This window comes from Hibiscus syriacus, unplaced genomic scaffold, assembly GCF_006381635.1.
Source record: "Hibiscus syriacus cultivar Baekdansim isolate YM2019G1 unplaced genomic scaffold, ASM638163v2 tig00016563_pilon, whole genome shotgun sequence".
NCBI lineage: Eukaryota > Viridiplantae > Streptophyta > Magnoliopsida > Malvales > Malvaceae > Hibiscus > Hibiscus syriacus.
The window spans coordinates 501,056-513,762 of NW_024062387.1; the positions used below are offsets into that span (position 1 = coordinate 501,056).

General features: G+C 35.1%; 1 protein-coding gene and 1 pseudogene across 1 annotated transcript; both read right to left on the bottom strand.

Moving 5' to 3' along the window:
- Nucleotides 1-529: 529 nt before the first annotated feature.
- Nucleotides 530-2,062, bottom strand: LOC120208408. Its single transcript, XM_039207693.1, has 4 exons — nucleotides 1,655-2,062; nucleotides 1,407-1,554; nucleotides 1,214-1,319; nucleotides 530-1,116 (listed from the first exon to the last, which is right to left on the bottom strand). Exons 1-4 carry the CDS (start codon nucleotides 1,930-1,932, stop codon nucleotides 854-856), a joined length of 795 nt encoding a protein of 264 aa, XP_039063624.1. The 5' UTR covers nucleotides 1,933-2,062; the 3' UTR covers nucleotides 530-853.
- A 2,704-nt stretch (nucleotides 2,063-4,766) lies between these two features.
- On the bottom strand, nucleotides 4,767-12,707 carry LOC120208482 (annotated as a pseudogene).

A 12,707-nucleotide genomic window follows, 5' to 3' on the forward strand; every position in this document is an offset into this window, starting at 1 on the left:
TTAGGAGACGGTTTTGGGTAAACTACACGTTTAATGATTCAACTATCATCTTTATTTTGTTTTAATCATTTAATTGTTATTTATTTTAAAAATATACTTAATGTTATGTTTTAATAAATTAATTATTAGATCAGGTCAATTGATTGAGCAGGATATTAGAAATTAATGAATTTGTTGTAGGAAAATGAAGACTATAAATTTGACAGACTGTTGAACTATCTTACATGCAATGTTGAATTCTGTTTCCTCTATACCAACCAAAAGGGCAATAATGGTTCTTTAAACAACTAAGTTTTTGGCACCAATCAACTTACCTCAAGGTTAAAAGAATCGTTGTTGTTAGAGATCACGAATTCGAGCACCAACGACTGTAGCAGATGGTTGATTGAGCATTCATTGTCAAATAATTAAAGAGTATTTATAACATATTACTACTTTGTAATCGTTTAACTTAATAATTTTTTTTTGAGTTCTTGAGAATTTAAGCAGTCGAGCTAAATACAAAATCGACTCCTCTCCTACTCTTCGATCATCGTCATGCATTTGGATATGCCTAACTTTCAGCTATATACACAATCGTATATTAGACTTCAATCGAGCATCATCTTTCATTGAGTGTTCATGTCTTTTTCTCTGCCCAACTTCCGCAAGCAATGTCGAAAGAGCATTATGGGACAAATGGAACAGGGCCATTAGAGAGAGTCTTCCCATTATCAACAAGAACGTACACATTATTGCATCATCTTCTTCAGGTTCAAGGCAAATATCAGTAGCGCATTTACTTGCATATACTTTCCTATTGTTATACATTTACAGTATGCAGATTCAATGCAGAGGTTTTAAGTTGTGTTGATTAGAATCTTTGAAACCGAGCTACAATCACGATCAGCAATATCGCCACTGAGAGAATCAACGATGATCTAATTTCTTCCTCAAACTGATCTCTTCTTTTTTCATTAGTCTTCTCTCTCTTATCAGTTTGAAAAACCTCGTTCAAAAGAGATTGGAATCGAAATACAAGCTCTGTAACTTTAGCTTTTGCAACGTCCAAAATCCACTGCAAAATGTCATTGCCGATGTCTGTTTCAGAGCTAGAATTCCCAGACCTATTTTCAACTGCAAGAAACACAGACAGTGACCTTTTTTTTTGTCTAACAGGTTCAGGCTGTGTTCTTTGTTTTGAAACAAAATATGATGGCTATCAGAAACAGACCTGCAGGATGTGGAGACTCAGGCGAGTCACAGAGCTTCCGAACCAACTCGTTGTTCATAATAGCATTCCAAACAGCTTTATCAGATGATAGCGAAACGACCAGCCTCTACATGCATATCGATTCAACAAAAAAACATAGTCACAAGAGCTTTCTGAGGAACTATCTGGTAAAAGAAATATACTCGTAAGGCACCTTTATAGATGGCTCAGTCATGAGCAAGATGAACCCATCGTAAACTCTGCCGAGACCTTGAGATAGCAACTCTCTAGAGTCACAGCCATCCAAAAGAGGCTTCATCCATTTGAATTCTGGTCTAGATGAAGAAACCCCGTGTATGAAACTGGCCCACAAAGCATAAAAACTCTCATGAGAAATAAAGAGAGAGAAAGAGAGAGAAACACCCAAAAATAACACTGCAAAAAGTTAGAAAACCAACTCACTTCTGGAGAGCAGCTAAGGCATTTTCAACTTCTGGTTGGGATGGAACTGGTCCCAAAATAAAATTATTGAAGGACCCAGTTCCTGTTTTCTTTTCCTTTCCAGCTACAGCCTCTAGTTTTTTACAAATTTCATTTTGACGTGAAGAAGGAGAAGAAGAATTGGATGGGACTGAAAGGTTGAGATTATTTGGAGAGGGAGAAGAAACAGAAGGGGGAGCAGAGGAAGGAGAATTGAACTGAAACTTTGGAAGGTCGAATTGCATGGTTCCTCCTCCCATGATTCTGCAACCTGCTGTTGTAGTTAGTATTTTAGTAATCAAAGCTTAGCTTTTGCAGCTGCTGTTGTAGGCACAGAAAGGTTCAAGGGTTAAATTATGTTCAAGATTCTAGCCATTCCTTTTTTTGTCGGAACCAGAGATACCTTAGCAAAATCTCCTTCCCATTCCCCCTGCCCCTATCCATGCCTCATTATCTAACTTTTTGACACCTGTTTTTCTTATTAAATTATCTTAAACCTTGTTTGTTTTAGCATTATTTTCATTTATATAAACTCGATAGTTTTATTAAAAATATAAAATATTTAAAATTACAATGAAGATTTATAAACATAACGGTAAACCAAAAATATAATTATAACATTTTCTTATTATCATTGAGATAAAAAGTAGCCATCAATATCACATAAGAACCAAAGAAGGAAATGGTTAAAAAATTAAGAAAAAAACTTGAACAAAATAAAGATAAAAATAAATCTGACTACACCGGCAAACGAACTACAAAAAGGGATGAAGCTACTGAAATATCATTGACAAATTGTAAATCAGAGTCAAGCGACATGAGAAAACTATCAACGAATGCAAAACACATATCCAAATCGATGGTCCAAAGCATGGAAGATCATTATGATAACAAATAAGTGTCATCTTGATTAGTCATGGTGAATTCAAATACAACCCTAAGAAAAAAATATAAACGAAAATGACAAAAAATCGTAAACAAAGGCAAAAAAATCGTAAGCTACCAAAAGGTAGAGAAAAGAGTACACAAATATAGAGATAAATGTGTTATAAAGACAGATAACATATTATAAAAACATAACTATTCTTATTAAAAATTAAAAAACAAAAAAAATAACTGTTAAACGGACCAATATTAAAATTAATGTCGTCGTCGATTAAATAAAATTAAAAAAAAATAAATTGATTAATAAAATTAACACAAATTATAAAGAAAAATAAAAATGAAGAGACAGGGGAGGAAGAAAGGTTGTTTGTTTTAGGATTAATGATGTTACGTTTTCCTTCTTTTTGTTTATATTAAAGTATAATTTATATTTTAAGATTTCTTTTAAATTTTAATTGTATGAAAAATGAAAGACAATAATAATAAATCAATGAATCAAATCAAGTGATTATACTATTTTATAATTTATAAATATTTTTAAAATATAATATCTTTTATTTACGTTATTTTTAAATTAATATTACTTATAATACTTAGTACGAAATCTTTTCGAATTTCAATTGTATAAAGATTATAAATTCGTTAATAAAAAACAAAATGTTAAATATAACATTATCATTTTTTATAATTTATATGTATACCCAAGATAAAATAAAATAAGACCTTTTTATTATTACAATAACGAAGATTAAAAAATAAAAAAATTAGTACGTAATTAGGAGACTAATATAAATAAAATACTTTTAAGTGAGAGGAGTTTAAGGATTAGAGATTAAGGTTTAGGGTTCAATATTTTTTTTGTAGACATATAAATTATAAAAATAATATCTTTATATCTAATATTGTATTTTTTATTAACAATTTTTTAATCTTTATGTAAATGAAATTTCAAAAGATTTCTTACAATATATTATAAGTGACATTTAATAAAAAATAACGTAAATAAAAAATATTATATTTAAAATATATCTATAAGTTATAAAATAGTATGATCAATTGATTTGATATTTTGATTTATTGTTCCTGTCTTTTATTTCTTATACAATTAGAATTCTAAATAAATTTTAAAATATAAATTATACTTTAATATAAACAAAAGAAGGAAAAACGTAAAAATCATAAATGTTAAAACAAACAAGGCTTGAAATAATTTAATAAGGAAAACAGGTGTTAAAAAGTTAGACAATGAGGCAGGAATTGGGAATTGGGCATGACGCCATTTGGTTTGGTCTCAGATTTATTCTTGAATATAAAATTATTGGTATCTTCTAAGAAAACACTATATTATGATTGTGACAGTTTTTAGTGCATTATATATATAATGCATTATCTATATATTGAGCGGATTTGTATAAATTAAACAACTTCAGTAATTAAATGATGGTTATTATCGAAGTTTTAGATTAGAACACTAACTAAATTTATACATTGTGTGTTGACCCTAAAACATAGTTTCTTGTTGGCAAGACCCTGGTTTTCGCTTGGAGGCTGGGCCGCATCTACGACGGCATGTTCCGACAATCATCGAGGAAGTCGGCATACAATGTGGTGATACCCAAAAATATTTGAGAAAAAAGTTATTTATTAATTTAATATAAAAAATATTGAATAAATAAATAAAATTAACATACTTTAACACAATATCAACAACCAATATTTATTTTCACCTATTTAAAAAAAAATTCTTCCTCCTCCCATTTAAGAGATGAACTCCAATAATTATTTCAAGACATCTAATTTTGTTGTTATAGTATTTTTTTAATAGCATGGAATGACTATAAGGTAATATTTGTTCATACTTTTTTAATCATTGATAATACACATACCTTATAAACACAGTTACTTGAACTTAGATCCTCAAGGGGTAACATGATAGACAAATCATTAGGCGTTTGAAATGTAAAAGGAATGATACCTTTGGAGTGAAGTCCTTGTCCACCACTTGTGCTCTAACACCCTAAATAAACACACACAATATATTTGATGATGCCAATGAAATTTTATTCATTAACTGGGAAGTGCAAAAACTAAAAGGCTTTGTACCTCACATAAGTCATTAGAGATTTGCTTCGATATCCCTTGAAGAGACATCCGATACTCTCGACTCAAGCAACGATCAAGGGTTTGAAATCTGCTTCTCGTATCTGAATCACAATAAAGACAGAATCAGCGATGCTTGAATTCCGTCCAAAGGGTGGGGTGGGTTAAGAAGACTCACCGATTTCAAAGACACCTTTAAGCTCAATGGTGAAGCTTGTTTAAGCTTCTTTTAATGTGGAATTGCACCACGGGTCATTTGTTGCAGATGCCTCGCTTTCCTGAAAATATTACCATTACAACTTGTTAGATTTGTCTAGAAATTAAGTTGACAAGTTGGAAATTTCATCTTAGTTGGTGGCCAACTTATTGGAAATTTCATCTTGGTTGGTGGCCAAACTTTGAACATATTGTTCTTGAAACTCAACTATAAATAGGTCTAAGTATTTCCATTAGAAATCATCCCAAAAACAAGTTCTCTCTTCCTCTTGTATTCTTCATTCTCCCACTTTGGGAATTCCAAAGAATTCCATTTGTTGTAATATTGGCGATATAGTGAAGTTATCATCCGGTGTGGTGCCCGAGGAGTAGACGATATTCTCGTCGAACCTCGTAAATTTGATGTGTTCTCTCCTTTATTGTTTTTTATTCGGTTCTTTTCCATTGTGTTTCAATATTCAATAGTTTGACAGGTTTATCCGCTGTGCAACCTTTGGTGGTTTTAATCTTGACATTTTAGGTCAATTTTAAAACTACGTTTGTGTGGTAAATAACCCGTTTTCTCTAACAATTGGTATCAGAGCTTCGGTTGAGGTTATCCTGGTGGTTCCGTTGCTGAAAAGATACAGTTCGTGATATTGAATATTGTTCGTTAGAATTAAAATGCCAAAATACGGATCAGTTGAGACATCAAGCTCTTCATCTGGACCAGTGAGGAGGGTGATGTCAAATGCAAATTTCTCGGTGGAGTTGTTCGATGGATCCGATCATTTTGGCATGTGGCAAGGCGAGGTGTTAGACGCTTTATTCCAACAAGGTCTAGACATCGCCATTGAGGAAGAAAAGCCCGAATATATGGAGGAGAAAGAATGGGGAACAATCAATCGTTCGGCGTGCAGCACGATTCGATCTTGTCTTTCCAGGGAGCAGGAGTATGGCTACAAGAACGAGACTTCTGCAAGTAAGATGTGGAAAGGTTTGGAGGAAAAATTCCTGAAGAAAAGCTCTCAGAATCATCTCCACATGAAGAAAAGATTGTTCAGATTTGATTATCAACCAGGCATCAGTATGAATGAACACATCACTGCGTTCAATGAGCTAGTGGAAGACTTATTGGGCATGGATAAAACCTTCAAAGATGAAGATTTGGCTTTGATGTTGTTGTCATCTCTTCCAGATGAATTTGAGCACCTTGAGACAACGTTACTTCATGGTAAGGATAATGTTACCCTTAAAGATGTAACTGCTGCTTTGTATAGTTATGAACTCAGGAAGAAAACCAAGAAGGAGAGCAAGTACGAAGCAGCAGAGGCCATGGTGGCAAAAGGTCGCTCGAAAAGTCAAAAGCCAAAGTGGAGAGGGAGATCAAAGTCGAATTCCAGACAGGGAAAATATGAATGTGTCTTTTGTCATGAGAAAGGCCATTGGAAGAAAGATTGTCCGAAGCTGAAGAATAAAGGAAAAGCTGCTCCAGATGCATGTGTTGCAGAGCATGATGCACATGACTCTGACATATCATTGGTTGCTTCATCAACAATATTCCATTTCGATGAGTGGATATTAGATTCGGGTTGATCCTATCATATGTCCCCTAATCGGGAGTGGTTCTCCGATTTAGTGGAACTAAATGCAGAAGTTGTTTATATGGCAATGACAATGCCTGTAAAACTGTTGGGATAGGTTCAATTCGATTGAAGAATCAAGATGGATCAACCAGAGTTCTGACGGATGTCTGATACGTGCCCAGTTTGAAGAAAAATCTCATCTCGTTGGGAGCCTTAGAATCCAAAGGCTCAGTAGTCACTATGAGAGATGGAGTTTTAAAAGTCACATATGGCGCACTTGTGATGATGAAGGGAATCAGGAAAAATAATTTGTATTACTACCAAGGTAGTACAATTATTAGAGCAGTTGCAGCAGCTTCGGATGTGATGATTTGGACGCAACCCAGTTGTGGCATATGCGGTTGGGACATGCTGGATAGAAATCCTTGCAAATTCTGGCAAATAAAGGATTGTTGAAAGGTGCAAAGGCTTGCAAATTGAACTTTTGCGAGCATTGTGTTCTGGGAAAGCAGAAGAGAGTGAAGTTTGGCACCACTATACATAATACAAAAGGTATTGTAGATTATATTCACTCAGATGTATGGGGTCCTTCAAAGACATCGTCTTTGGGAGGAAACCATTATTTTGTAACTTTTGTAGATGACTTTTCCAGAAGAGTTTGGGTGTATCCGATGAAGTCTAAAGATGAAGTGCTTCAATTTTTCCTGAAATGGAAAAATATGATCGAGAACCAGACTGGTAGAAAGATCAAACGTCTTAGGACGGACAATGGAGGGGAATATAAAAGTGACCCATTCTTTGACGTTTGCCATAAGTATGGTATTGTTCGAAACTTCATTGTTAGACATACACCACAACAGAATGGGGTGGCAGAGCGTATGAATCAAACACTTTTGGAGAAAGTTCGATGTATGTTGTCTAATGCTGGGTTAGGCAAGGCATTTTGGGCTGAGGCTGTGACATATGCTGGCCATCTCATTAATCGTCTGCCGTCATCAGCGAAAAACACCATTGGAGGTATGGTCTGGAAAACCTGCTACTGATTATGATTCCTTACATGTATTTGGATCCACTGTTTATTATCATTTGAATGAATCCAAGCTTGATCCGAGAGCAAAGAAGGCTCTCTTTATGGGAATCACCCATGGAGTGAAGGGATTCCGCCTTTGGTGTTTAGACACCAAGAAGATAATTTGTAGCAGAGATGTTACCTTTGATGAATCTACCCTAGTAAAGAAGGTAACAAGTGAAGCTGTCCAGACAAGTAGTACTCCACAGCAGGTGGAGCATACTCCAAAACAGGTGGAGTTTCAGCAGATGATGATCCCAGAAGTTGATGCAGCTGATTCTTCAACTCCAATAGAAGAATCAGAAGATGAAGAGGTTCAAACCCAAGAACCATTGGAGACACCAGAAACACTTGCAGTTACAAGGCCAAGGAGAGAAATTCGTAGACCTGCTCGATTTGTTGATATGGTGGCCTATGCTCTTCCAGTTGTTGATGATGATATCCCTATCACTTACCAATAAGAAATACAAAGCTTGGAAAGTGATAAGTGGAAAAGTGCCATGGATGAAGAAATGCAATCTCTCCAAAAGAACGACACTTGGAAACTGGCACAATTACCGAAAGGTAAAAGAGCCATTGGATGCAAGTGGGTATTTGTAAAGAAAGATGGATCTCATAACAAGAAAGATGTTCTCTACAAGGCACGGTTGGTAGCTAAAGGCTACGCTCAAAAGGAGGGAATCGACTACAATGAAGTATTTTCCCCTGTTGTGAAGCATTCCTCCATTAGAATACTGTTGGCCTTGGTAGCACAGTTGAATTTGGAGCTAGCTCAACTTGATGTAAAGACGGATTTCTTGCACGGTGATTTAGAAGAGGAGATCTATATGACACAGCCAGAATGATACAAAGATGGTGGTTGTGAGAAATGGGTTTGTAAGCTGAACAAATCGCTATATGGATTGAAGCAATCTCTGAGGCAGTGGTACAAGCGATTTGATAGCTTTATGAGGAGGCAAAAATATACTAGAAGCAAATATGATCATTGTGTGTATTTGTAAAAGCTCAAAGATGGATCTTTCATTTATCTTCTCTTATACATTGACGATATGTTGATCGCTTCGAAGAGTCAAAAGGAGATAGACAAATTAAAGGCTCAATTGAATCAAGAGTTTGAAATGAAAGATCTAGGTGAGGCCAAGAAGATTCTTGGTATGGAGATAAGCAAAGATAGACAGAGATGGAAGCTTTGTTTAACACAGAAGCAATATCTGAGAAAGGTATTACAATGTTTTGGCATGAATAAAAATACCAAACATGTAAGTATCTCATTGGCTTCTCATTTGAAACTTAGTTCTCAATTATCTCCTAAAACTAACGAAGAACGAGTGTATATGGCAAAAGTTCCATATGCTAATGCAGTTGGGAGCTTGATGTATACAATGGTGTGTACGCGTCCTGACATTTCACAAGCAGTTGGAATTGTGAGCAAGTACATGCATGATCCTGGAGAAGGAAATTGGCAAGATGTGAAATGGATTCTACGGTATCTCCAATAAACTGTGGATGTTGGTTTAGTTTTTGAACAGGATGAAGCACTTGGTCAGTGTATGGTTGGATATGTTGATTTCAATTATGCTGGTGATTTGGATAAGCGTCGATCAACTATTGGGTATTTGTTTACTCTTGCTAAAGCCCCAGTAAGTTGGAAGTCTACATTGCAATCTACGGTGGCCTTTTCTACTACAGAGGCAGAATACATGGCAGTTTCAGAGGCTGTAAATGAAGCAATTTGGCTTAACGGGTTGATGGAAGACTTGAGAGTTGTTCAAAGTCACATTAGTCTCTATTCTGACAGTCCGAGTGCTATTCACTTAGCGAAAAATCAAGTCTACCATTCAAGGACTAAGCATATCGACGTGAGGTATCACTTTGTGCAGGAGATCTTTGAAGAAGGAAAGATTCTACTTCAGAAAATTGCGACATCAGAAAATCCTGTAGATATGATGACCAAGGTGGTAACAGTAATCAAGTTCAATCATTGTTTGAACTTGATTAACATCCTGAAAATATGAATACCTTCGGGTGTGTGGCGCTTGTGAGCGCAATTAGAGGCACTACAAATTTGGGGAGTTGAAGAAGTTGAGTAGGCTTGGTAATTTCAAGCCAAGGTGGAGATTTGTTAGATTTGTCTAGAAATTAAGTTGACAAGTTGGAAATTTTATCTTGGTTGGTGGCCAACTTATTGGAAATTTCATCTTGGTTGGTGGCTAAACTTTGAACATGTGAATTTCATATTTGGTGGCTAACTTGTACACATTGGGATCCGAGACAGATGATGCTGAGCTGTCAGATTGCACGTTGATGGCGCTGAGATACCATGGGTTGGCAGATCAGCGCAAAGGCGGGAATTGATTGTGACATGTTCCTCATTGGGGTCGTTTTGAGTATGTTTCAGTCTTTTGGCCATAACTTTGGCTACAGGTGTCAGAATCGCGCATAAGACCCCAATCCGGAAAGCTCTTTTCGACGCGCACGCTCTCCACATGGAGCTGTGCTCCATGTGGCCTTTTTTTCAACCTCAAATTCTGCCGTTTTCCCCTCCGAATCACTAGATTTAGTTATTTTTTACTATTTATGGTAATATTTCGATTGTTAATTAGGAAGTCAATTTAAATCCGATTTAGACCGGATTTTTTGGGAGATTGCTTATTTTATTTCGAATTTCAATTTAGAGTGATTTTCGGGATTTTGCTATTTTTGGCAAAATTCGAATAAAGACGATTTTTGCTATTTTTGGCAAAATTCGAATAAAGACGATTTTTTTGCTATAACAGTCCGGCTTGTGGACTGCTTTTGAGATGGTTATTGATTTTATAATATTTTATTAAACCCTAGAGACTTTTTTTTTCTCTGGTTTTTGGGCGAATTTTCTCTTGTGAATCGTCTGTCGGAGCTAGCCTACAGGATAATCACTATTCTGTCTGGCGTCAATAGGTCTAAGTATTTCCATTAGAAATCATCTCAAAAACAAGTTTTCTCTTCCTCTTGTATTCTTCATTCTCACACTTTGGGAATTCCAAAGAATTCCATTTGTTGTAATATTGGCGATATAGTGAAGTTATCATCCAGTGTGGTGCCCGAGGAGTAGACGCTATTCTCGTCGAACCTCGTAAATTTGATGTGTTCTCTCTTTTATTGTTTTTTATTCGGTTCTTTTCCATTGTGTTTCAATATTCAATAGTTTGACGGGTTTATCCACTGTGCAACCTTTGGTGGTTTTAATCTTGACATTTTATGTCAATTTTAAAACTACGTTCGTGTGGGAAATAACCCGTTTTCCCCAACACAACTGACACACCAGTAAATCGTTCAAAAAAGTTTACTGCAGCTTAAGTTTGGTAAACATCTTTTGTTAAATCGAGTTTCCAGTATATTGAACTAGAAGTGGTAAATGATTATCTCATGCAAATTTTGTTGTAGCGAAATCTTCTAAGACAGACATTTTTCGTTCACTCAAACAGGTGTAGCTATGTAGAAATAGTATATTCCTTTATATTTTGCATTTAACTGTTGACTAATTACCTGTGTTCTTTTTCTAAATGCTTTAATGAAACAACTTCAGCTTTCTAATTTATATAACTAGTGAACAACAAAAATCAAAAACATCTTTATGGTCTGAAAAAAGAAGAAAAAAACTGAAGAAAATGCTTACCATAGCATCAATAATTTCCTCAACGGTGTCATGGCCAAAACATTTATCAAGCACTTCAATCCTATACATGTAATACACAAAATGAGAAGATATTGAAAATAATAATAATAATAAAAGACTAGAGAGCACCGAATTGCTAACATTTACAACCAGTAACAGAAATACGGTCTTCTATATGAGAAAACGAACCTGCGCAGCGCACTGATCTTTTCAGGATAGGCTACATCACTATATTTCTCCAAAGTCGATTCAATGACAGAAGGATCATCAGTGACCAAATTTCCAAGCTCTTCTTCAATCAGTCGAAGCTTCTGTTATAGGAACAAAATACAACAAACTTACGTAACCAGCAAAGTTCAATAAATTATGAGGAAAAAGAAACACCCAAGCTCTTCATTAGTACTAACCTCAGTGTATGAGAAGTGTGTTGCAAGCCCGCGAGAAATCATTTCAGCTCCACTGAGTTTTTCTCCTGCCAGTCCCAAGTACTCTCCTGCATTCATATTTGTTTAAGATATTAGTGTGTATATATAAATAAAATCAAGATTGATAAACATGCTAGAGAAATTTTCTAATAATATTAACTTAAAACTCATAAAAATAGAAAAATAACAATTTGGAAGGAAGATCATTCTAGTTTTATCGTGTAACACAATTAATGCTTGATTAAACATGTACATAATAGGTCCAAGAAATCGGTAATGAAAAGCAAAGAGGAACACGGTAAAGGGAACATACTGTAAAGGCCTACCTAAGTGGCCAGGTAGACGAGAGAGGTGGAAGGATGCTCCTGCATCAGGATGGAAGCCAATCTGAGTTTCAGGAGTAGCAAAAACCTGTAAAATTTGGGGTTTAAGTTACTTGAGCTTCCGAACAACAAGTTTATTATTATGAATAAAGAAATGTACTTCAACAATGAGTCCCTTAAACAAGATGATTACGAGGTAACAAATATATAACCAGCACTATCTTAAGCACTGTCGAAAGAGTAGAGGAAAGGAATAATAGCCAAAAGTAAATCACTGCAACATAGAGTTCTATCGGTCGCAAGCCGAAATGTCCCAGGTATTGAAATTCCAGCTCCACCACCCATAGTAATGCCATGTAAAATAGCCACCTATAAACAAATCATTACTTTATGTCGCCGCCAAAAAAGAAAAACCAATATGCATATCTCTACCATCATCTCACCAGAGCACCATAACGAGAAATTATTTCTTCAATAAAACTTCAAAAAGAATAAATCACTAACAAAGTAATGATAATACATTCAAGGAACACAAACTGAACACTTACATGTGGCTTCAGATATGCACCGAGATGGTATATAAAGCTATACAATGTCCTAAAAAAATCCTTGCACTCTTCTATCTTCCCTGCACTAAGTCAACTTAAAAGGTAAATAACCATGAATAATCAAACATCCAATAAATAACAATTAAAAAGAAATACTTCACATATTAAAATATATTCAGCATGTATTTTATTCAACTAGGTTTTACCTTCATTTATCAAATGATAAAGAGCAACAACATCCCCACCTGC

Bases quoted from the DNA above. Each gene is read 5' to 3' on its own strand.
- LOC120208408 (XM_039207693.1), bottom strand. From the start codon at position 1,932: ATGGGAGGAGGAACCATGCAATTCGACCTTCCAAAGTTTCAGTTCAAT. The intron at 1,555-1,654 runs GTGAGTTGGTTT...TTTGTGGGCCAG, and splicing joins GCCTTAGCTGCTCTCCAGAA to TTTCATACACGGGGTTTCTT. The intron at 1,320-1,406 runs GTGCCTTACGAG...ATATGCATGTAG, and splicing joins TGACTGAGCCATCTATAAAG to AGGCTGGTCGTTTCGCTATC.